Source organism: Periplaneta americana, chromosome 6 (genome assembly GCF_040183065.1).
Source record: "Periplaneta americana isolate PAMFEO1 chromosome 6, P.americana_PAMFEO1_priV1, whole genome shotgun sequence".
Taxonomy (NCBI): domain Eukaryota; kingdom Metazoa; phylum Arthropoda; class Insecta; order Blattodea; family Blattidae; genus Periplaneta; species Periplaneta americana.
Genome location: NC_091122.1, coordinates 184,249,752 through 184,276,399, shown reverse-complemented (window position 1 = coordinate 184,276,399; position 26,648 = coordinate 184,249,752). Strand labels below are relative to the sequence as shown.

The window sequence follows — 26,648 nt, the reverse complement described above, 5'->3', positions numbered from 1 at the left end:
TGTAGATATTTCATTGATTATATTAGTAGAGGTTTGAAGCAAGACTGCAGCTGTCATGAAAGCAGTTTAAATTCCTAGTAAATGTAGACATTTCATTGATTATGTTACTAGGGGTTTGAGGCAAGACTGCAGCTGTCATTAAAGCAGTTTAAATTCCTAGTAAATGTAGACATTTCATTGATTATATTAGTAGAGGTTTGAAGCAAGACTGCAGCTGTCATGAAAGCAGTTTAAATTCCTAGTAAATGTAGACATTTCATTGATTATATTAGTAGAGGTTTGAAGCAAGACTGCAGCTGTCATTAAAGCAGTTTAAATTCCTAGTAAATGTAGACATTTCATTGATTATATCAGTAGAGGTTTGAAGCAAGACTGCAGCTGTCATTAAAGCAGTTTAAATTCCTAGTAAATGTAGACATTTCATTGATTATATTAGTAGAGGTTTGAAGCAAGGCTGCAGCTGTCATTAAAGCAGTTTAAATTCCTAGTAAATGTAGACATTTCATTGATTGTGTTACTAGAGGTTTGAGGCAAGACTGCAGCTGTCATTAAAATAGTTTAAATTCCTAGTAAATGTATACATTTAATTGATTATGTTACTAGAGGTTCGATGCAAGACTGCAGCTGTCATTAAAGCAGTTTAAATTCCTAGTAAATGTACACATTTCATTGATTATGTTACTAGAGGTTTGAGGCAAGACTGCAGCTATCATTAAAGCAGTTTAAATTCCTAGTAAATGTACACATTTCATTGATTATGTTACTAGAGGTTTGAGGCAAGACTGCAGCTTTCATTAAATCAGTTTAAATTCCTAGTAAATGTACACATTTCATTGATTATGTTAGTAGAGGTTTGAAGCAAGACTGCAGCTGTCATTAAAGCAGTTTAAATTCCTAGTAAATGTAGATATTTCATTGATTATATTAGTAGAGGTTGGAAGCAAGACTGCAGCTGTCATGAAAGCAGTTTAAATTCCTAGTAAATGTAGACATTTCATTGATTATGTTACTAGGGGTTTGAGGCAAGACTGCAGCTGTCATTAAAGCAGTTTAAATTCCTAGTAAATGTAGACATTTCATTGATTATATTAGTAGAGGTTTGAAGCAAGACTGCAGCTGTCATGAAAGCAGTTTAAATTCCTAGTAAATGTAGACATTTCATTGATTATATTAGTAGAGGTTTGAAGCAAGACTGCAGCTGTCATTAAAGCAGTTTAAATTCCTAGTAAATGTAGATATTTCATTGATTGTGTTACTAGAGGTTTGAGGCAAGACTGCAGCTGTCATTAAAATAGTTTAAATTCCTAGTAAATGTATACATTTAATTGATTATGTTACTAGAGGTTCGATGCAAGACTGCAGCTGTCATTAAAGCAGTTTAAATTCCTAGTAAATGTAGACATTTCATTGATTATGTTACTAGAGGTTTGAAGCAAGACTGCAGCTGTCATTAAAGCAGTTTAAATTCCTAGTAAATGTAGACATTTCATTGATTATATTAGTAGAGGTTTGAAGCAAGACTGCAGCTGTCATTAAAGCAGTTTAAATTCCTAGTAAATGTAGACATTTCATTGATTATATCAGTAGAGGTTTGAAGCAAGACTGCAGCTGTCATTAAAGCAGTTTAAATTCCTAGTAAATGTATACATTTCATTGATTATATTAGTAGAGGTTTGAAGCAAGACTGCAGCTGTCATTAAAGCAGTTTAAATTCCTAGTAAATGTAGACATTTCATTGATTATATTAGTAGAGGTTTGAAGCAAGACTGCAGCTGTCATTAAAGCAGTTTAAATTCCTAGTAAATGTAGACATTTCATTGATTATGTTACTAGAGGTTTGAAGCAAGACTGCAGCTGTCATTAAAGCAGTTTAAATTCCTAGCAAATGTAGACATTTCATTTATTATGTTACTAGAGGTTTGATGGAAGACTGCAGCTGTCATTAAAGCAGTTTAAATTCCTAGCAAATGTAGACATTTCATTGATTATGTTACTAGAGGTTTGAAGCAAGACTGCAGCTGTCATTAAAGCAGTTTAAATTCCTAGCAAATGTAGACATTTCATTGATTATGTTACTAGAGGTTTGAAGCAAATAAGTGGCAGGTGTTTTTTCTAATCCAAATTTATTCTAGTGTTTTACAGTGGATTAATATAAAGCAAGATCAGTCGTTCCATTTTCTTTATGTTGAATTATCCAATACCCTTTTGTAATAGGCTTCCGTAGTACTTATTACATGGTTCATGATGATGGTATAGATGATGATAATAATGTTGAATATCAAGTTTCATTTTTTGAATACTTCTTTGTGAATTTTGTTGATTAATTTTTAATACGTGTTTGCAAGTTTCTTTGGTAATATTTTGATTACATGTTTGAGAGTTTAAGGAATCATATTTTCAATACACGTTTGTAATTATCAGGGAACACGTTTTGTCTATCCGTTAGTGAATTTCAGGGACCACATTTTGACTAGCCGTTTTATGAATTTCGGACACCACGTTTTAATTACTTGTTTGTAAATATCAGGGAGCACGTTTTCACTACTTGTTTGTGAATTTCAAGGTCCACGTTTTGACTACACATTTTGTGAATTTCAGAGTCCACGTTTTGACAACTTTTTTGTGAATTTCAGGGTCCACGTTTTGACTATTTGTTTGTGAATTTCAGGGTCCACGTTTTGACTACTTGTTTGTGAATTTCGGACACCACGTTTTAATTACTTGTTTGTAAATATCAGGGAGCACGTTTTCACTACTTTTTGTGAATTTCAGGGTCCACGTTTTGACTACTTGTTTGTGAATTTCAGGGTCCATGTTTTGACTGTACTTGTTTGTGAATTTCAGGGTCCACGTTTTGACTACTTGTTTGTGAATTTCAGGGTCCACGTTTTGACTGTACTTGTTTGTGAATTTCAGGGTCCACGTTTTGACTACTTGTTTGTGAATTTCAGAGTCCACGTTTTGACTACTTGTTTGTGAATTTCAGGGACCACGTTTTGACTACTTGTTTGTGAATTTCAGTGACCACGTTTTGACTACTTGTTTATGAATTTCAGGGTCCACGTTTTGACTACTTGTTTGTGAATTTCAGATTTGACGTTTTCACTACTTGTTTGTGAATTTCAGGGTCCACGTTTTGACTACTTGTTTGTGAATTTCAGGGTCCACGTTTTGACTACTTGTTTGTGAATTTCAGGTTTCACGTTTTCACTACTTGTTTGTGAATTTCAGTGACCACGTTTTGACTACTTGTTTGTGAATTTCAGTGACCACGTTTTGACTACTTGTTTGTGAATTTCAGTGACCACGTTTTGACTACTTGTTTGTGAATTTCAGTGACCACGTTTTGACTACTTGTTTGTGAATTTCAGTGACCACGTTTTGACTACTTGTTTGTGAATTTCAGGTTCCACGTTTTGACAACTTGTTTGTGAATTTCAGGCTCCACGTTTTGACTACTTGTTTATGAATTTCAGGCTCCACGTTTTGACTACTTGTTTGTGAATTTCAGGCTCCACGTTTTGACTACTTGTTTGTGAATTTCAGGCTCCACGTTTTGACTACTTGTTTGTGAATTTCAGGGTCCACGTTTTGACTACACATTTTGTGAATTTCAGGGTCCACGTTTTGACTACTTGTTTGTGAATTTCAGGGACCACGTTTTGACTACTTGTTTGTGAATTTCAGGGTCCACGTTTTGACTACTTGTTTGTGAATTTCAGAGTCCACGTTTTGACTACTTGTTTGTGAATTTCAGGGACCACGTTTTGACTACTTGTTTGTGAATTTCAGTGACCACGTTTTGACTACTTGTTTATGAATTTCAGGGTCCACGTTTTGACTACTTGTTTGTGAATTTCAGGTTTGACGTTTTCACTACTTGTTTGTGAATTTCAGGGTCCACGTTTTGACTACTTGTTTGTGAATTTCAGGGTCCACGTTTTGACTACTTGTTTGTGAATTTCAGGGTCCACGTTTTGACTACTTGTTTGTGAATTTCAGGGTCCACGTTTTGACTACACATTTTGTGAATTTCAGGGTCCACGTTTTGACCACTCGTTTGTTAATTTCAGGGACCACGTTTCGTCTCTCCGTCTGACCGAGTTGTCCGGACCGGTTGCAGGCTGACTGCATGCTTGGCTGCGTGGAGTGTTCGACTAGCGCCGTGAACTCGCTCGCACAGCCACCCCAGCGCTGCTCAGCTCTTCCTAGATCATGTGTGCGGCGCTCCAGTGTCCTGCCTTCCCACGTGTGTGTGTTGACAGTGCAACAATGCTGTTGTTATCGTCATGTCACCCGCAAGTGAACAGCCCAACACTTCTGATCGCTTGTAGATCATAACATTAAAATATACATCATAATAATAAATACAGTGTGTTCATCAAGTGTAATGTTATGTTTAATTTCGTATGAAACGTGTAAAACACGACGAAAAACTAAGGTTGAAGTGTGCAGTGTGGTGTATTAAACAAGACAACAGAAGTTCTGTTTTCTGCGAACTCTGATTTCAGCTAATGAAGATAATAAATGCATTATCTTCCGTTATACATACAGCAATTTTCTTTCCGTATTTTTAGTGAGTCGGCGTGACGTTTCCGGAAGTACAACTTTTTATTAAATATAGTTTGTTAAATAGTTAGTGTGGAATTTTTTGGGCATGCTGCCAGACAAGATTCTGATACACAGACGTATTCTTATTGGAGACCTCGCAGAATTCATCCTGCATTGTAAACGAAGTGTGCGTACAATAGTGAGGATTTTTAAAAGCTACTGTGGATGAAGATTTCACTGCAAACGTTTGGAATTCTTCGCATGAAAATATGAGGTATGTAGAATATTTGTAAATATATATTAGTACAATATTTAATAGCTTTTATGTAATTACTCATTACCTTTATCTCTTTTAACAGTCATTACTTATACGTAGGATAAATCTACATTTCTGTAAAATTGTTTTTTTTTTTTAATTCTCCTTTAACCGGAATTATTGTATTGCATTGTATTTATTTATATTCCATGATATTCATACGTCACTTCTCAGCTAGATTATGAAACATGTCAAAAAATCTTAATAGTATTACAAAGTCTTCATTATAGACAAGGTCTAGTTGAAATATAAATATTAGTACAACACAAGGGGATAATATCGATACTTAATACAACACAGAAATATTCATGAAGCGTTGTTCAATGTCATAAATTAACCTACAGAATAGACGGCGTGAGAAATTAGGTACTTCTTTAATTTGGCCCTAAATAATTTTATGTTTTGAGTTTCATTTTTTATATCGATAGGGAGGCTATTAAACATTTTTACTGCCATATAACGCACTCCTTTTTGATAGCACAATAGACTTGCCGATGGAGTATGAAAGTCATTTTTTGACGTGTATTTATGCTATGAAATGTTGAATTAGTTACAAAGTTTTCACTATTACATAAGAGGAAGTTTATTAGTGAAAAAATATACTGACAAGCCATGGGCATTATTTGTAGTTTTTTGAAAATGGTCCTACATGATTCCCTAGATTTGGCACCTACTATTATTCTAATTACTCTTTTTCGTAGTATAGTGTTACTATCTGTGGAATTTCCCCAAAATATTATTCCAAAACTCATAATCATTAACTTTTTTGTCTTCCCCCTCAGAATGTTTGCATGTCAGTTGATATAACATCGTTAAACAACCAATCAACATATCGATGGTGTTGAACAGCAACCTCCTATGTCAAAATATTCAATTTCATAAGAGAGCGAAAAAACATTTTAATATCTCGATAACTGTCATTTGATTGAGGTTCTGGCTGATATGTACATCTATTACCAGGCAGGACATCTCACTTGACGATATGTGTCAGAGAAAAAACAATTGAGGAACTTATTTGCAAACGACCCTTGTCCATTCCCATAACTTTGTGAGAAATCACGAAAAACGTTTTTAGGTCTAAAATGTATTACCAGCTAGGCAAGAGACATTATGAAACCAAAGAGGTTGAGTGCATTTAGAATCACATGGGAGCATGAAATTCTTTGATTCCAAAGCTGGAATTAATATTTTATCCCAATTTTGCTGTGGACAAGAGTCAGTTTGATTCCAATAGTCACTTTTAACGCAAGATTTTAGTGGTTTAGAAGGCGTTCTGTAGCCAGATCATGACAGTTGTCTGTAGAGTTATAGTTTAAGAATGCATGACACAGAAATCTCATTTTCTTTATCAGGTGGACAAGAGACGTTTTAAAAATGAGCTCCTCAATTTTTTTATGCATCTGAAGTCTGATTAGTGTAATATGTACCTAACGATGTATGCAATGGAGGGGGAAAGGAGCTGATCACCCTACCTCATTATCTCGTAGCGTCGCCCTCGGTAGCGCAGTCGATATAGCGCTGGCCTTCTGTGCTCGAGGTTGCGGGTTCGATCCCGGCCGAGGTCGATGGCATTTAAGTGTGTTTAAATGCGACAGGCTCATGTCAGTAGATTTACTGCCACGTAAAAGAACTCCTGCGGGACAAAAATTTCGGCACCGGCGACGCTGATATAACCTTTGCAGTTGCGAGCGTCGTTAAATAAACCAGAACTTAACTTATCTCCTGGCCTAGTTGCTTCATGAGTGATGCCTTGTTAGTGTCCAGACCTCTCTTCGGACAGTTGACTAAACAACAATCTCGATAACGAACAAATGTCTGGCATAAGAGGATATTTAAATATCTTCTTGTAAAGTTTGTGTCCATGCCTGGACATAAGATGTGTTTGCAGAAGAATCAGAAAGACTTTTTATAGGGATGAAATGAAATCCCATTTTGCAAATCAAGATTTCAGGTGTAACTCCCTGTAAAGTTGATTTGAATAATTTCGAGGGAAAAATTGTTCCGGAGCCGGGTATCGAACCCGGGACCTTTGGTTTAACGTACCAACGCTCTACCACTGAGCTACTCGGGAACTCTAACCGACACCGATCCAATTTTTCCCTCTATATCCACAGACCTCAAAGTGGGCTGACAACCGTCAAGCAACCAACTTCGAGTGCACACTAACTCCGTGTGACTTAAATTGTGGTTTTCTGTTAACGAACAGTGACGTGTATTATGCAAATCAAGATTTCAGGTATAACTCCCTGTAAAGTTGATTTGAATAATTTCGAGGGAAAAAATTGTTGGTACGTTAAACCAAAGGTCCCGGGTTCGATACCCGGCTCCGGAACAATTTTTCCCTCGAAATTATTCAAATCCCATTTTGTTCACATATGAGGCGTTCAGAGCTAAAGTGGATCAAGTCACAAATTTTCATAAATTGAATTTAATTCATTTTCTGATTATCTAAAGTTGGATCTTTTGTAAGCAGTAATGGATCAAGTCTTAACTCCAAACAATTTGCCGGTAGGTGACGCCAGTCACTTTTGGCTCAGATTATTAGTTCACGATGTTCTGAGCCATAGTGGATCAAGTCACCAAAGCGTTGCATCAATTAACATCACAATTGCTTATATTTTATAAATCTAGAATTGAGAATCTATAGTAATAATAAATCTGTAGCCAAATTTTTTCTGGTAATTTTCGATTTTTCAAAAATAATTGCTGTTAACATGTATAATTAACCATCCTGCAACCGAAAATCGCTTTTTTGAAATTTTTGTTTGTCTGTCTGTCTGTCTGGATGTTTGTTACCTTTTCATGCGATAATGGCTGAACCGATTTCGATGAAAATTTGAATATAAATTAAGTTCGTTGTAACTTAGATTTTAGGCTATATGGCATTCAAAATACTTTATTTAAAAGGGGGTTATAAGGGGGCCTGAATTAAATAAATCGAAATATCTCGCTTATTATTGATTTTCATGAAAAATATTGCATAACAAAAGTTTCTTTAAAAATAATTCCCGATAAGTTTTATTCTATTCACAATTTTGATAGGACTGATATTTAATGAGATAAATGAGTTTTAAAATTACAATAACAACGCCATCTAAGGCGCTGTACTGAAATAAAAACAAATGACTCCGTCTATAAGGGGCCTTGGACAACAACAATCGAAAGCTATTAAACATAGCCTAAGAGAATGTTTCTGTGTTTGTATGAAGTAATATCGGAAGCTAATTAATTGTTTAATTATTATTTCACCATTGGAAAGTGTAGTTTCTCTAGAAGGACATAATTCTACAATGTTATTACAGTAACTTCTGAAACATATAGCAAGTAATATAAAGTATACACATTAAAACTAAATGATATGTCAATCTTCATTAAACTATGGTTGCATGTAATAACAAATAAGAAACATTTTAAAGAAATTGTCATTGCACGAAATGAGTGCTCTCTGGACCAAAATGATCGCATTTTAATTATTTAAATACAATTTAAATTAAGTAACATATTAAACGATTTATCCTTCTATCAAACACTAATGTTCCCTGGATCAAACGTCCTATTTTAATTATATAATTACTTTATATTTATTTCTAACGGGTGCAGCGGAGCGCACGGGTACGGCTAGTGGAGCAATAAAATGATTGTTAGTCAAATTAGATAATCCACTAGAGCAAGTTAACTTTAAGTCCTATTATCTCAAAACTACATCTCATGGACTTGATCCACTTTAGCTCTGAACACCTCATATGAGGTTGTTGTCCATCACAATCGATATGACAAATTATTTCGCAGATGGTCGGTGAACACGAGTCAGAATCGTTATGCAAATTGATCGATTCATCACTGCTGGTGAGTAATTAACAACCACGCTAATTTATGTTCCTCAGTAAATTAGGCTATTCCACGTACATCAGTTGGTCAGTGGTTCTCGTGTGAATCTACCAGAAAGGCCATTAAACTGGTTTTAATTACAGCTAAGCAAACATTCGCAATGCCGGTTAAGAGATACGAAATTACTTGGACTCGCTTATTAACCAGATATCAAGTTGCGGATGAAAGAAACTGAAGGCGTACTTGACAACGATGATAAATCTGTATTTACAGAAACTCCTTCATGCTTGGCTTTATTGCCCGACGTCAGCATTTTAATGATTGTGAATGAAAACGTTCATCTGTTGACGTGAAATGTTGGTAATGACTCGGTGTATTCCGGTATTAACTTTTTGTTGTGCAGGCTGTACGAAAGATGCTACTGATGTTCGATATTTGTGAAAGTAACCATCAAAATTAAAATTCCTTGCGATCCAGTTGTACCGTTTTCTGGTGCTTAAAGGTTCTGATAGCAATCCTTCGTCAGGACTTTGAGTGCAAATCCAACACACAAAGAATCGATTCTCGACAAGAAACTAGAGATTAAGGGCCGAATTCATAGTCAACACTTATCGTAAGGAAACACTTAAGCAGTTGCTTGTAATAATTTCCAATTCATAAATCCCACTGAAGTGAACACTTGTTCAAATAAGGCAGCTTGTCAGCTTACTCAAGTGTTTCCTCATATGTATTGTAATCAGCTGATTCGGTATACAATAGATGATGATTATGATTTTATTTAATTTATTGAGTTCTGTAATTAATATGAAAATGAGTTTCGGCAAGCAAAAGATATATCAGAGATATGGAAAACCCTTTAGAGATGTATAATGATCGACAAGAACACTGTTGTGAATATTCTGGTGTCTCTCATTTCAATTCACAATACAACCATGAGGCTTACCGATTTCGCCACTGCTGAAAGTACTGGTTGCTTTGAGATTTTATGATACAGCAGCATTTCAGGTAGATTTAAGTGGCATTTTTTTTCGAAAAGTATTCACGTCCCAACAAAGTGTCACTTGCATTTTGTTTGTATTCTACCCAAGGAATAAGCTGTTAAAATTTGCGTAATTATATCACTTCCACTTTGTTTAGCATGAAAATAACTGAAAAATAAATTAAAATGATTTACTTACACGAATATTTCCGGAGTTTGCATTAAACGCAACTGCAATTTTGTTCCATGTCAATTTCTTCTTTTGGAGAGAACAATTATTATCTCTATATTTCATAACTAGTTATCTTAGCTCACTTCTTTCTTTTCTGTAAAATGCTTTCTGGACATCTTGTATAATTTTTAGCTCTATAATATTTACTTCTGTATTTGTGTATGACAGTAATGCCGATTTAACAATTTGAAGGCGCTGGAAAACAATTGAATGTAGGAAAGCGCTCACGTCTAGCCATGTTGCCATATTTCTTTCGATGTCAAGGGAATGCTCAGGGCATATGAATGAGTAGCGTCTCTGCAATACGATCTGAAATAAGTGCTAAGGAAATGCTCATTACTTAAGTTTTTCCTCATTTTATAAGTGACGACTATGAATTCGACCCTTAACTCCTGCCTATGTTGAAGATTGGAAGGTGCTGGAGATATTGGCTGTAATTACTATACTTGTGTCATCTCTCTATTCCCATCTCCCTCCGTTCATTCAGGCCACACAACAGTCGTGGAAATATTGGGTATATGGGTTAGGCCTATGTAGCGGACGTTTCAGAAATAAGTAGGCCTACAGCATTTTATAGGTTGGGTTTAGGAGTTTATTTGAAGGGTTCAGAGCCATAGTGGGCCAAGAGCCATTTATTAAAAACGGAGAAAGCTAGGATTAAAGTTAAGTGAATACCATAGTTTAATGAAGATTGACATATCATTTAGTTTTAATGTGTATACTTTATATTACTTGCTATGTGTTTCCATTCAATTATGACAGCGTTTCTCAAACTATGGTCCGCGGACCACCTGTGGTCCTCGAGGTCTACCCTTGTGGTCCTTCAAAAAAGACAGAAGAAAAAATAAAATTCAAACGAATTGCGTATCACATTATAGCTTAAATTCTCAGAGTTTGGAAATGACACATGACAATCGAATTTCACTTTTTCTCCCAGTACTGACATTTTATGGAATTTATTACCCTACCCGTCTATCGACTTCCCACTCTACTCTCAGGAACAAAAGAGGGATTTAAAGCACTATACACGTGGTGTTTCTCGCCATCTTTTCCCTGCACATCTGGCGCCGCGCCTGTAACCCAGCCAGGCACCACCCGAATTCATAACAGAGGACCAAAGTACCGAACCTTAATTCAATTTTAGAATATAAGTATACTGGCATTAAAATATGCTACTAAAATGATAAATTTGCTTTGGAAGGGAATAAGAGTAAGGTCTTTTGCTTTTATATTTTTTTGCCGAGCTCCTTATATCATTGTGGTGATGAAAAGTGTCTTTATGCGCAATGCTAACTTCGTTTATTTTCCTTTATCCATGATCGAAGGAGTCGTCCTGTTCACAGAGGCCAATATTAAAAGAGAAAAACAGAAACTGTGTTGTCTTTTTGAGCAATCTCTGTGGACACTTTTTTAGAGGTGGCGCCTTTGACTTTAACAACACGCTTCTAGATTGTTGTCCACACCTGTGGAGTAACGGTCAGCACGTCTGGCCGCGAAACCAGGTGGCCCGGGTTCGAACTTTCGTTGCTGGACCCCGGACTCGTTTCACCGGCATTATCACCTTCATTTCATTCAGACGCTAAATAACCAGAGATGTTGATACAGCGTCGTAAAATAACCCAATAAAATTAAAAAAAAAAAAAAACAAAGATTGTTCGTGATCGTATTATGATGTGGTGGTCTAGTCTTAGAATTCTTATTACTTATTATGTAGGCCCACGTTACATTTACCACTCAAATTATTTTCATTTCTATGAAATATAAATGAAACTATTTAAAATAAATGCTCGCCAATTGTATTTTCATGGGTTTTTGTTACCGGTGCTTTACTTCCATGAAAATCGCGTAGAAAATCGTGTAAAAATTAGTTTTGTACGCGACGTAAATTAGGTGCAATTATTTATGTATTATGCAATTTAAGCAATTTATATATCATATAATTTACGCGGCAAACAACAATGTCAACAAACATGGCCCACTCTGAATCATCAATAAACATTACAATAGTTCAAGAAATTATTAAACTCTAATAAACAGTAATATGATTCGTGATTTGATAAAATTGTTACGAACGTACAATAAGAAAGTATGTGTTAAGTTTGTAACAGTTATTGTTTGTCTTCAGAAAGTGAAAATACTTAAAAGTTTTGAATCGAAATAACTTCTGTCCCAACTGGAAATTGTAAAGCCCCGCTCGCATTTAGCGGAATCGAACCGAATCGAAATGAATAGTGGAAATGAACCGAACAATACTTTTGTGTTCTTTTTTGTCATACAAAAGAGAATAATTCTACACAAAATTTATTAATTTTTCTTCGTTCATATTACATTGTGATTTTTGTATACATACTATTTCAGCAATAACTTTCAATAGTAAACAAATTGAACCGCCAAGAATGGATGTGGTTCATTTGTTTCTTCACGAAGGCTTCACGAGAACTTACGATCACACCCGAAACAAGAAATTCTGTTCCGGCAGTGGAATAAATATTCTAGCTCATGAATTCTGTTCTGTTAGATTCGATTCCGCTAACTGGGAGCGGGCCTTAAAGTTAAGGCTGGTTCACAATAAACCTGGAACGAGAACCAGAATGAAAACGAGAAGCAGAGGACTGAATATGAAAATTTTTGATTCACAATAAACCGAGAACGTAGACGACTATGCATATCAATAACGATATGGAAAGTCGATATTACGCATTCTGATGTTATGTGTGTATAATTGACCAATGGCGTTCTCTTATGAGTACAAGGCAGCCAACATAAACATAGGTTAACCAACTTCGAAATTTCAACTGAAACATTTCATTAGGTACGGTACTAAAAATATGCCCATGCATCTTTATTATCACAACCTATTTTAAGTCTACCATAACGTAAAATAATTATAGAAGAAACATTTGTAATAGAACAAAAATGAACACAACAGTAGTTATTGAATTGAAGCGTGAATATGTAGTGTGTAATAGAACCAATACAGTAATAAAATATGATTCACTTACGATCGGTGTTCAAAGATGCAGCTGTTGAAAGCCACGTATTCTCCTCCATTTTCTCATCTTTATACGAGGCGCGCCGCTTATCGTAAAAGTGAGGATTTCAATATTAGAATCTCATCAAATAAAACTTGCTTCACGATGCACAGCACAGAACAAAATAATGCATAGGTTATGTCACGGTCTTCTTGCTACAAAATATACGACGACAAAATAGCTTTTAGATGGCAATAGAATGAATCTAGTGGGCTGTGATCGGAAACGTGAACGCCAAAGTTGAAACTTGGCCAACTCTCCGTTCCCGATCCCGGGCTCCGGCAAGCTTTTTGTTAATTGTGAATGCTCATATTTAAATGTATACATTTTAACAATTTTACCGTTTTCGTTTTCGTTCCTATTCTCGTTTCCGGTTTATTGTGAACCAGCCTTTAGCTTTGAACTACGTTACATAAAACAGATGACGCAGTTCTAAATCATATCCGTTAATAACTGAATTTATGCATCAGTGAATTACATCGAATTAAAATAAATGGTCTTGTCGCGAGATGGATGCTAACGAGCGTTGGAATCGTTCGTGTGCGAGCAATGCACATGCGCACTGGACGTGTGATTCGGATATAATTGGGATACCTGCAAGCGAAACACGCCAAAGCTGCAGACCGTGATGGCTTCCCCATACCTCAGAGCAAGGCAAGATTTCCGGACGTTGCAGAGTAGTTACAGTTCCTGCTTTGTATGCCGGAGATCGCAGTTCGCATACCGGCCGCGTAACCGACTAACCCGCCTGATTGCGGTTTTTCATTATATTGCTCGCTGATTCTTAGTAAACGCAGGTTTTGTTTTGCTTCATAGTTGCTCTCGAGTCCGTAAATGCAGACTGCTCGATCAATACTGAACTGTTATATACAAATTTTATTGGGGAACAGTGTTATGAGTAGACTGTACATAAAAATGTCCGGAAAATGAACCGTATATACCAGGGTCATACTGAAAGTCATGAGCAACCCATTGCTATAAAACTTAATTTTTATTTTTTAGACTAAAGAGATAGGGTTGGAAGTAAATCCCGAAAAGACTAAGTATATGATTATGTCTCGTGATCAGAATATTGTACGAAATGGAACTATAAAAGTTGGAGATTTATCCTTCGAAGAGGTGGAAAAATTCAAATACCTGGGAGCAACAGTAACAAATATAAATGACACTCGGGAGGAAATTAAACGCAGAATAAATATGGGAAATGCGTGTTATTATTCGGTTGAGAAGCTCTTATCATCCAGTCTGCTGTCAAAAAATCTGAAAGTTAGAATTTATAAAACAGTTATATTACCGGTTGTTCTGTATGGCTGTGAAACTTGGACTCTTACTTTGAGACAGGAACAGAGATTGAGGGTTTTTGAGAATAAGGTTCTTAGGAAAATATTTGGGGCTAAGAGGGATGAAGTTACAGGAGAATGGAGAAAGTTACACAACGCAGAGCTGCACGCATTGTATACTTCACCTAACATAATTAGGAACATAAAATCCAGACGTTTGAGATGGGCAGGACATGTAGCACGTATGGGCGAATCCAGAAATGCATATAAAGCGTTAGTTGGGAGGCCAGAGGGGAAAAGACCTTTGGGGAGGCCGAGACGTAGATGGGAAGATAATATTAAAATTGATTTGAGGGATGTGAGATATGATGGTAGGGACTGGATTAATCTTGCTCTGGATAGGGACCGATGGCGGGCTTATGTGAGGGCGGCAATGAACCTCCGGGTTCCTTAAAAGCCAGTAAGTAAGTAAGTAAGACAAACCAGGTACATCATCTTAATCTACAGACTTTTCTGTCACTTTTCGACATAGTCTCCATATCTTTGGACACATTTTTCCCGCCGTTCTGTAAATTTGAAAATTCCCTTGCTCTAGAACAGTCATGTCAATTGATGCCCACAGGCGTAAGCGCGCGATTTAGAGCCCAGGAGAGTCTGAGCGCTTTACAGCGGAAAGGAAAGAGACGGACGAAAGAGGTGGTATATGCCGCTTGGTCGAGCTATATTCAGGGATGGCCAGCACTGATTCAATAGATAAAGAGAAGAGAACTTATTAAAACTGTATCTATGTTAATTTTTAGATTTGCCTGAGAAGTATAAGTGCATTATAAGAATGTAAGTTTTAATTTTAATGCTCATTTTTCACAAGTTTGATTTTTTTTATTCAAAAGAAATATTTTGTCAACTTTTTTAATAGAAAAGTGAAATTTTCAGATATAGGCCTATTTATTTAGTAGCCTTACAGAATGTTTTCGTAAATCTAATAAACTGTAAATACGTATTACTGAAGATAGTGTATTGAAAATTTTGAAAATATTCGCATGGAAATTGTTTGTTAGGAAATGAATTAACAAAGCAACTACTGTTACATCATAAGCAAAAGATACGTGCCCATGTATTGTAAAAATGTCAGCTCTATAGCTTCATCACATTTCGAGAAAATAATTTAATATTCTGATGATAGGAAGTTGCTCACCAATATCACCTTAAAAGCATAATGCGATAAGAGTTTTGTTATGGAATATTAGTTACACTTAAAACATATACAGCACCTAGGTAACTTTGCTTTGTACTGTAATATTGTTTTGATTAGTTTATTGATTACTTTTATAAGACTAAGCGTACCATCAATATCAATTCCAACTTGTGGCATACTCAATGTCTTTTTTTGGGATATTACTTTCTTTATGAATGATGTGTTTCATCCACTTAGTACAGTATAGTTGTACTACTATGGAATTTATGTGAATATTCCTTCTTAACTCTTTATTATGTTATTAACGTTTAAAACACAACTGCAATATTAAGAAATTGGTATTAGTACTTTTGTTTTACAGACAATATAGATAATATCAAACAGAAAGGAGCCATATAAAAATAACGACATAAAATTTCACGTTCCGTTTGAAGTTTGTGCACCACTGTTTTCTTAATCCAACAGGCTGCTTATTCATATACACAACCCTTCCTCTTTGCATACTTAGCGCTTGATGCCCGCGCACGACGTCAAGGTCAGATAAATGCGCTTGCTTTGACATCACTGCTGTAGAAATCCGTTTCGTCTTCCCGAAGACACTGACGCACTGCTTTCTGGATGTCCTCCAGCGTCTCACAGCGTTGGCCCCGCAGCTGCTCCTTTACAGAACGGAAAAGATGGTAGTCGGAGGGTGCCAAGTCGGGACTGTAGGGAGATTGCGAAATAAATTCCCACCCAAATGTTCTGATTTTCTCCACGGTGACACGATCAGTGTGAGGCCACGCGTTATCGTGTTGTAGGATGATCATCTTTCCAGGGCGTTTCTCGCGCAATGCACGACGGAGCTGCAAGATTGTCTGAATATAGCGACAGCATTTATGGTCTGTCCAGGTTCAAGAATCCAACCAAAATGCAACCCAGAACTCATCAACTCTTTCCTTGTTGCGTTCCGTGGAGGCAGTTCGAGGGCGACCGCTACGAGGCTCATCTTGGATACTCGTGTTCCCATCTCCTAACACTGCTGGCGCCCATGCACACATCTCCGTATGCACACTGAAGTCTGAGGTGAATTTCAGCAGCAGATGTTTCTTTTTTAATAAGGAATTTAATGACAGCACGCTGCCGAAACGAATCATCGTTGTCGACCATTTTGCAAACATTGCCTGTGGTCACATGATAGAAGTTAATGACGTCACAACATGTCAATACATAGTGTAACGTCTGTACATTATGATCATATAATCGTATTTGTTACATTTTTGAAATTGAAATTATAGCAATATGTTGATCATGACTTCCAGTAGCTATGACCCCCTGTACATAAAACAATATACAGTTACCCAAAGAAAGATTGAGCCATTGTAATGTTCAGAAAGTTTGGGCCGTTGAAATATTCAGAAAGACTGGGTTATTGGAATATTCAGAAAGACTGGGCTGTTGGAATATTCAGAAAGACTGGGCTGCTGGAATATTCAGAAAGATTGGGCTGTTGGAATATTCAGAAAGATTGGGCTGTTGGAATATTCAGAAAGAGTGGGCCGTTGGAATATTCAGAAAGACTGGGCTGTTGGAATATTCAGAAAGATTGGGCTGTTGGAATATTCAGAAAGATTGGGCCGTTGAAATATTCAGAAAGAGTGGGTTATTGTAATATTCAGAAAGACTGGGCTGTTGGAATATTCAGAAAGACTGGGCTGTTGGAATATTCAGAAAGATTGAGCCATTGTAATATTCAGAAAGATAGGGCCGTTGAAATATTCAGAAAGAGTGGGTTATTGGAATATTCAGAAAGACTGGGCTGTTGGAATATTCAGAAAGATTAGGCCATTGTAATATTCAGAAAGATTGGGCTGTTGGAATATTCAGAAAGATTGAGCCATTGTAATATTCAGAAAGATGGGCCGTTGAAATATTCAGAAAGAGTGGGTTATTGGAATATTCAGAAAGACTGGGCTGTTGGAATATTCAGAAAGATTGAGCCATTGTAATATTCAGAAAGATTGGGCCGTTGAAATATTCAGAAAGACTGGGCTGTTGGAATATTCAGAAAGATTGGGCTGTTGGAATATTCAGAAAGATTGGGCTGTTGGAATATTCAGAAAGATTGGGCTGTTGGAATATTCAGAAAGATTGAGCCATTGTAATATTCAGAAAGATTGGGCCGTTGAAATATTCAGAAAGACTGGGTTATTGGAATTTTCAGAAAGACTGGGCTGTTGGAATATTCAGAAAGATTGGGCTGTTGGAATATTCAGAAAGATTGGGCTGTTGGAATATTCAGAAAGATTGAGCCATTGTAATATTCAGAAAGATTGGGCCGTTGAAATATTCAGAAAGACTGGGTTATTGGAATTTTCAGAAAGACTGGGCTGTTGGAATATTCAGAAAGATTGGGCTGTTGGAATATTCAGAAAGATTGGGCTGTTGGAATATTCAGAAAGATTGTGCCATTGTAATATTCAGAAAGATTGGGCCGTTGAAATATTCAGAAAGACTGGGTTATTGGAATTTTCAGAAAGATTGGGCTGTTGGAATATTCAGAAAGATTGGGCCGTTGGAATATTCAGAAAGATTGGGCTGTTGGAATATTCAGAAAGATTGGGCTGTTGGAATATTCAGAAAGATTGGGCTGTTGGAATATTCATAAAGACTGGGCTGTTGGAATATTCAGAAAGATTGGGCTGTTGGAATATTCATAAAGACTGGGGTATTGGAATATTCAGAAAGACTGGGCTGTTGGAATATTCAGAAAGACTGGGCTGTTGGAATATTCAGAAAGATTGAGCCATTGTAATATTCAGAAAGATTGGGCCGTTGGAATATTCAGAAAGAGTGGGTTATTGGAATATTCAGAAAGACTGGGCTGTTGGAATATTCAGAAAGATTGAGCCATTGTAATATTCAGAAAGATTGGGCCGTTGAAATATTCAGAAAGAGTGGGTTATTGGAATTTTCAGAAAGACTGGGTTATTGGAATTTTCAGAAAGACTGGGCTGTTGGAATATTCAGAAAGATTGAGCCATTGTAATATTCAGAAAGATTGGGCCGTTGAAATATTCAGAAAGACTGGGTTATTGGAATTTTCAGAAAGACTGGGCTGTTGGAATATTCAGAAAGATTGGGCTGTTGGAATATTCAGAAAGATTGGGCTGTTGGAATATTCAGAAAGATTGAGCCATTGTAATATTCAGAAAGATTGGGCCGTTGAAATATTCAGAAAGACTGGGTTATTGGAATTTTCAGAAAGACTGGGCTGTTGGAATATTCAGAAAGATTGGGCTGTTTGAATATTCAGAAAGATTGGGCTGTTGGAATATTCAGAAAGATTGAGCCATTGTAATATTCAGAAAGATTGGGCCGTTGAAATATTCAGAAAGACTGGGTTATTGGAATTTTCAGAAAGACTGGGCTGTTGGAATATTCAGAAAGATTGGGCTGTTGGAATATTCAGAAAGATTGGGCTGTTGGAATATTCAGAAAGATTGAGCCATTGTAATATTCAGAAAGATTGGGCCGTTGAAATATTCAGAAAGACTGGGTTATTGGAATTTTCAGAAAGACTGGGCTGTTGGAATATTCAGAAAGATTGGGCTGTTGGAATATTCAGAAAGATTGGGCTGTTGGAATATTCAGAAAGATTGAGCCATTGTAATATTCAGAAAGATTGGGCCGTTGAAATATTCAGAAAGACTGGGTTATTGGAATTTTCAGAAAGATTGGGCTGTTGGAATATTCAGAAAGATTGGGCTGTTGGAATATTCAGAAAGATTGGGCTGTTGGAATATTCAGAAAGATTGGGCTGTTGGAATATTCAGAAAGATTGGGCTGTTGGAATATTCATAAAGACTGGGCTGTTGGAATATTCAGAAAGATTGGGCTGTTGGAATATTCATAAAGACTGGGCTGTTGGAATGTTCAAAGTCCCAGATACAAGACACTGCGCATGATCGCAGACCCAGAGCAGAGATGTACCAGTACAAGATAACCCGTAATTGAGTTATTTGAATTCACTAGTTTGTTATTGGAACTCATTCCGAAATTCTGTTGAAAAACTGTAAGATAAATGTCAGGTGAAGAATACAATGCATGCAGTTCTGTGTTGTGTAACTTTCTCCATTCTCCTGTAGCTTCATTCCCTCTTAGCCCCAAATATTTTCCTAAGCACCTTATTCTCGAACATCTTAACCTCTGTTACTCTCTCAAAGTCAGAGTCCAAGTTTTAGAACCATACACAACAATCGGTAATTAATTCAGTGTTCTGCCCAGGGGTAGGTCTTTCACAACAAACCCAGCTTTGTCCAATCTTTCTTATTTTATGCCTTCCTCTTTTTCTCCTCATATGATCCATATTATATCTTAATGTCGTCTATCATCTGATATCTTCTTCTGCTTCGAACTCTTCTCCCGTTCACCATTCCTTCCAATGCATCCTTCAGTAGGCAGTTTATTGTCAGTCAGTGACCCAGTCAATTCCTTTTCTTCTTTCTGATCAGTTTCAGAATCAATATTTCTTCACCCACGCTTTCCAGCGCAACTTCATTTTTTATTCTGTCTGTCCACTTCACACATTGCATTCTTTGCCATATCCACACTTCAAATGCTCCCATTCGCTTCTCTTCATTTCGTCGTAATGTCCATGTTTCTGCCCCCATACAATGCCATACTCCATACAAAGCACTTCACTAATCTCTTCCTTAGTTCTTTTTCCAGGAGTCCGCAGAAGATGCTCCTTTTTTATTGAAAGTAACCGGTAATATAATTGTTTTGTAAATTCTTTCTTTCATTTTTTTTTTTTTTTTGTCGAGAACAGACTGGATGACAAAAGCTTCTGAACCGAATAACAGGCATTTCCCATATTTATTCTGCGTTTAATTTCCTCTCGAGTGTCATTTATAATTGTTACTGTTGCTCAAAGATATTTGAATTTGTCCACCTTTTCAAAGGATACATTTCCAAATTTTATATATCAATTTGGTACTATCGTCGTTCCTGCAATAACTCCTATGTGACATATTTACCGATTTTCAGATTTTTACTCTATTAAATAAGTTGTATAGTGATACAGCACATGATAAAATCTCCTATATGCATGTAATTATATTTCTTTCTTTCGAAAATGTAAGAATTCACAATCTCCTATACACTACTACCATAGAATGAATAAAAGTGTTTTATTTCCTACTCAACAATTTTATATTTTGCACATAGGAGTTATTGCAGGAACAACGACGATATGTTCTGATCATGAGATATATAATCATATACCGTACTTTGTTTTTCGAAGTTCCCTTCCAAACCTATCTCTTTACTTGCTACAAGTAAAATTCCCGTGTTTTCCCTAATCACTCGTGGATTTTCTCCTCACATTTTCACGTTATCCACATAGACAAGAAGCTGTTGTAACCCGTTCAATTCCAAACCCTCTCTGTTATCCTGAACTTTCCTAATGGCATATTCTAGAGCGAAGTTAAAAAGTAAAGGTGATAGTGCATCTCCTTGCTTTAGCCCGCAGTGAATTGGAAAAATCATCCGACAGAAAGTGGCCTATACGGACTCTGCTGTAAGTTTTACCGAGACACATGAATTGTTTTAAAATTGTAATAATAATAATAATAATAATAATAATAATAATAATAATAATAATAATAATAATAATAATAATAATCATCATCATCATCATCATCATCGTCGTCGTAACTCTGTAACAAGAATCCAGTTTCTTCATGGCGGAGCACCAGTTTTCCTCTGCTCTTCGACCCATATCACTTATTTAAACACCCTGTACGTGTGTGGAGACACAGGCAGAAGACAGTGAGGCAGGGGGCCGTGACCGTACTTCATATTAACACCTGACAGTAACGCGCAAAGCAAAGAGAAGGGCCCGCTCCGCCACGTTGTCCACTGCGTGTTTGTCTTCGCACTTAGCGGAGCACCGGTTCTCCGAGGCTGCAATTGGGTGATGAACACATCAGGGCAGCCGATGGCGCTGTAATTACTTTGCGAATTATTCATCAGTCTGAGATATCCAGCGGTCAGAAAGGAGTAACGGCATCGCAACCATGAAACGAAGCTGCTCTAGATCCCAATCGAGGTGATTTACCAGCAAGTCCGTGGACGGTGAAGAATACGTCGGAGTAATGAAATTAAAATGTTCACTTCGACATATATCACCACTGACTCAGAATGCTGCTGGCTGCAACCTACTCAACGACCTTTCCAGTTAATTATTTTAGCAATCATAATGCCGAGCATAACGCTTAGTGCTTCATGAGGAGCATCATTTATTTATTACGACTTGTAGGAAAGTCACAAGCTAAATACCCATCTTCACAATAGTACATTATGCAACGAGCCTATAATGGTAGTAATTAAGACGCGAGTATGTTTATGAAACGAGCGCTTGCGCTCGTTTCATAAACATACTCGCGTCTTAATTACCATTATAGTCAAGTTTCATATGACTTTTTATGCTCGACTATATTTCTAACTTGAAATTATTCATAAGTATTCATGTTATTCTTATCTGACTGAGGAGCGGAACTGACCTTGTACAATACCTCGTAAATTGTGAGATGTGCGCAGACGCGAAAGTATTGATTTTTTCCGAGAAACAAATGTCGACATTGACTTTGATATAATCTAGAGAGTAAAATAAACATTAATTTTGATATAACCTTGAATTTGAATTAGACATTGAAAAACGAGATGATAAATTGAATTTATTTGAATATTATTTACAATTAACGCTAATTATTATAGTAACAGAACATAACCTTCTGCGACAGTATTGGATTTCCAGCCTCCGTGACGTTTCGCTAGTTGTCTTTCGATTGCATATCCGAGATTAATCGATACTTGCGCTTTCATATTGCTACAATGGTGTTTTCTGATTGGTGGAACACCTGAACTTTAATGAATAGGTGTGCTTTAATGAGGTCCATTAAAGGGCTTCTACCAGGTGTATAATTACTACATTTCGGCATGGTCGAGCATAAAATATAAATGAACATTCATTCATAGTTTCATACCCAAAAGCAGATTTTTCTCTGCAAACCCAGCATTCTCCAATCTTATCTAATTTCAGCCTTTCTCTTAGTCTCCGCATATGACCCATGTATCTTAATACTGTCCATCTGATATCTTCTTCTCCGAACTCTTCTCCCGTTCACCATTCCTTCCAGTGCATCCTTCAGTAGGCAGTTTCTTCTCAGCCAGTGATCCAACTAATTCCTTTTTCTCTTCCTGATCAGTTTCAGCATTATTCCTTCTTTACCTTTCTTTCTAGCACCGCTTCATTTCTTATTCTTCCTGTCTATTTCACACACTCCATTCTTATCCATATCCACATTTCAAATACTTCTATTCATTTCTCTTCACTTTGTCGTGATGTCCACATTTGTGCTATCTGCAGAAGATACTCCTTTTTCTATTAAAAGCTTCCTTTCTCATTGTTGTCTTGCTTTTGGCTTCCTGGCAGCAGCTCATGTTACTGCTTATAGTACACCCCAAGTATTTGAAGCTGTCCACTTGCTCTACTGCCTCATTTAGAAATCACAAGTTGACCTTATTTATTTTTCTTCCTATGACTATGGTCTTCGTCTTGTTTGCGTTTGAAGAGTCCACTGCAAGAATGATGGATGTCACTTTCTTGTCGAAAATGAACCAAGACTGTCAATGCATAGCTTAAGACATATAGAATGTACATACAGAGTTATATGGCATTAACACTGATAGTCATTGTCCAGTAATGATCGGAAAATCACAGTTAGGCTTTGAGCGCTAAGCATTTCAAACTTTCAATTGCTTCTCCTGCAAAATGTATTCCAAATGACATCCATCATTCTTGCAGTGGACTCTTCATTTATGTTCATCCCATACTGCTCACAGCTGTCATTTAGCTCCAGTAGCATATCCCTTAGTATCGTCTCCTCTTCTGCTAAAAATGCTATGTCATCAGAAAATCTTACTCTCTTTATTCTTCTTCCCCCTACTATCACCCCTCCCACTTTCTAAAACACAGTTCTTAACTAAATCCTTCAATTAGATATTGAACAGGGTAGATGAGAAAGTGCGCATCCTTGTCAATGTAAAATTTCACAAAAATTGAAGTATATGAAGAAACAATTTTTCTTCCTCTTGCAGTGTTATTTTCTAACAACAGAGCCACTGCTTGTTGATATGATTGTTATCGGTAAAGCAAAGAAATAATTACTGAAATATATTGAAAATATGGGGGGTAATTTTGATAGTAGTTTGGTACAAATCGCAAAAGGAAAATTTTGATAATTCACGATTCTAAAAACTCTTTAGTAGGTACCAACTTGCATATTTTTTCTTTTAATTTGTTGTTGTTGTTTAGTCAACTGTCCGAACATCGGTTTGAACCTCATAAATTACACGAATAAGGCACCACTCATGAGGCAATTAAACCAGGAGATAATGGGGTAGGATGGCCAGTTCCTTTCACTCTGTTTGCATACATCGCTGACTAGTAGCATATTGCACTGAGTTGCATACAAACAGTTGTACCGAAGAGAAATGTTCAGTCATTGAGCATAAAAATTTCATTAAAATAAGACATAAAGGATATGACGAAATAAATTTATAAAATATACTTACTTACTGGCTTTTAAGGAACCCGGAGGTTCATTGCCGCCCTCACATAAGCCCGCCATTGGTCCCTATCCTGAGCAAGATTAATCCATTCTCTATCATCATATCCCACCTACCTCAAATCCATTTTAATATCTTCCTATCTACGTCTCGGCCTCCCCAAAGGTCTTTTTCCCTCCGGCCTCCCAACTAACACTCTATATGCATTTCTGTATTTGCCCATACATGCTACATGTCCTGCCCATCTCAAACGTCCTTATTTGAAGGATTCGTAACAAGCTGTTTTTTACGGTAATGGGTTGTTAGCCCTTCGCCCAACCCCCAAGCTGGAGGACCACCCCTCATCGGCTGTCCGCGACTGTATATTCAATATATTCGTAGCTACCCTCCATATCTGGAGGCCGTCTCCTCGATCCGCAACCTGAGGACGCTCCATGCCGTGGTGATAGGGGTGATAGGTGGTAAAATATATAAATGTTTAATGTGGAAGGTTTACGTAACTGCTAAGTTCCATGAGTGGGACAGTGTGGACGAAGTGAGACAAATGGCCTTAAGGCTAGGAGCTCACATAAAGATTAAGATGAATCCCAAGATCCCTTACAAGGACGTCATTATCATCGTGTACATTTTAATTAATTATACTCCAGTCGGAATTCAAAGTTATGAACTGGAGTTTCACGTCGTCGAACGTCACGCTTTAGATATGTAAGGGCTGCTAAAATGTACACTGTTAATAGAATTACGTTGTTCAATACATTAACGTGAAGTGGAAAGCAGGGCATCGGATAGGATGTCATACTTCCAATGAGAAACGGAGAGGATTCCTTGGAATCTGCACTGAATCCCACACATTCTTCTAAGAAATGACAAGAAAACTGAGATTTTAGAAAAAATGTAACATACTTAATAAGAGAAGCGTAGAACTTATATCGAGCCAAATAAAGGAAACACTTGTAAAAAGAGATCCTGAGGTATACCTCGCTGTGATAGAGGTTACAGTGGAATGTCCAGCAGACCGTGAACACAACACGCCGCCTCTAGAACAATAAGAAGCTGGAAGCATGTTTACTAGGGTAACAAAAAGTGCTGACAACTTCATACAATCACTGCTGCTATTTTTATGCTTTGAGAATTGAATGTATCGGGACCGACATTGAGTTTGCAAACAGATGTTCAAGTGTAAGTACAGCTTAGCGCCTTCAAAAATTGATTTTTTTGTATAACTTTTAAAATTTGCACCAACTGTACAAGTTTATTTTAGTGAAGCAATTTATTACGGCAAAGTCTGTATTAGTTTTAAGGCTCATTCACAATGAAAATGAAACATAACGTAAGCGTTAACTTAACGTTACAGTAAAATCAAGAAGTCATACCATCATTCACGATGGGAACATAAACATAACAGCAAACATACTTGGTAATCATGGAAACATAACAACGACGCCATTTCCTCATTATTCTGTCGTATACTTCAGCGCTCCACGATTGTGTTCTGTTTGCAAATCACGTAAGCATAAGCATGAAAGTTTGGAGTTTGCAAACTTTCATGTTAACGTCTTACGGTAATGTTTATGTCAATGCTTATGTGAATCATTGTGAATGATCCCATTTGGTAGCCTGGGCGCAAACTTCTGTGTTTATGTTACGGTTATGTTTAATTTTCATTGTGAATGGGCCTTTAAAGTTATTAATTTTAATGAAAGACGCTGTAGATGGTACTACATTGCATGTTATATCGCTAACACTCTTTTTTCCGTTAACTACATTTTGAGAATCGATATCAGTGCAATTCTGAAACTACTGAACAAAATTGTATGACTTTTCTGCTTTTACCAGAATCAAGCCTTTTCTTAGACACAATGGGCCGTATTCATAGACATTCTTAGCGCGGGCTTCCGGTGGATGATCAGCGTTTTTCGTATTCATAAACCAGTGTTAGCGATAGGATATGATTTGAATTCTGTACTAGTAACCAGTGGATAGCCGGGGCTAGCTTAGTACGCTCGTAGCGCGTGCTGCGAAATGTCTATGAATAGCACCCAATGTGTACAAAATAAGTGCTTTAAAACTTGTTGCATAAATGAAATTAAAAACATAGGCCTACTCGTATTTAGCTAGAAATCTTACTGTAGTCAATCTTTTAGACATACTGTATATTTTAGCTTTAAAATGAAAATAACAGAATATGGAAACGGTGAATGTATTTATATTTATTTATTTAATCTGACAGGATTAAGGCCATAGGACCTTCTCTTCCATCTTACCAGATAGCATATACAAATACAACAGCTAAAAACATAAGAAAAACTAAACGCAAATACGAAAACGCAACACAAACACGCGAAAACAAAAACACATACAAGATCGCACCATCGTTCAAGAAATTAAAAAACAACATTGCATACAGAGCACACTACAAAAACATCATAATACACAGATAAGACACACAAACAAATACAACTTAACAGGCGTATAAATCTATCATGTAATAGTTGCAACGACTTCTACATTAGACAGACTGGAAGATCATTTCAAACACGTTACAAGGAACATACCACAGCCATACCAAACCACACAACAATTCAACCTACTCGGAACACATGAAAAACTCCAATCACAACT

General features: G+C 36.7%; 1 protein-coding gene across 5 annotated transcripts in view; it reads left to right on the top strand.

The window, feature by feature from the left end:
• LOC138702117 (sodium-independent sulfate anion transporter) overlaps window positions 1-4,750 on the top strand; it is a 122,223-nt gene extending 117,473 nt beyond the window's left edge. For 2 of the 5 annotated variants that reach the window (XM_069829707.1, XM_069829709.1), the window contains one exon: window positions 4,074-4,750. In XM_069829707.1, the coding sequence (XP_069685808.1) occupies window positions 4,074-4,099 (26 nt within the window). In that variant the 3' untranslated portion in view covers window positions 4,100-4,750. The remainder of the gene's footprint in view (window positions 1-4,073) is intronic. The other 3 variants (XM_069829711.1, XM_069829710.1, XM_069829706.1) reach the window with 2 other exon arrangements.
• Window positions 4,751-26,648: the final 21,898 nt, after the last annotated feature.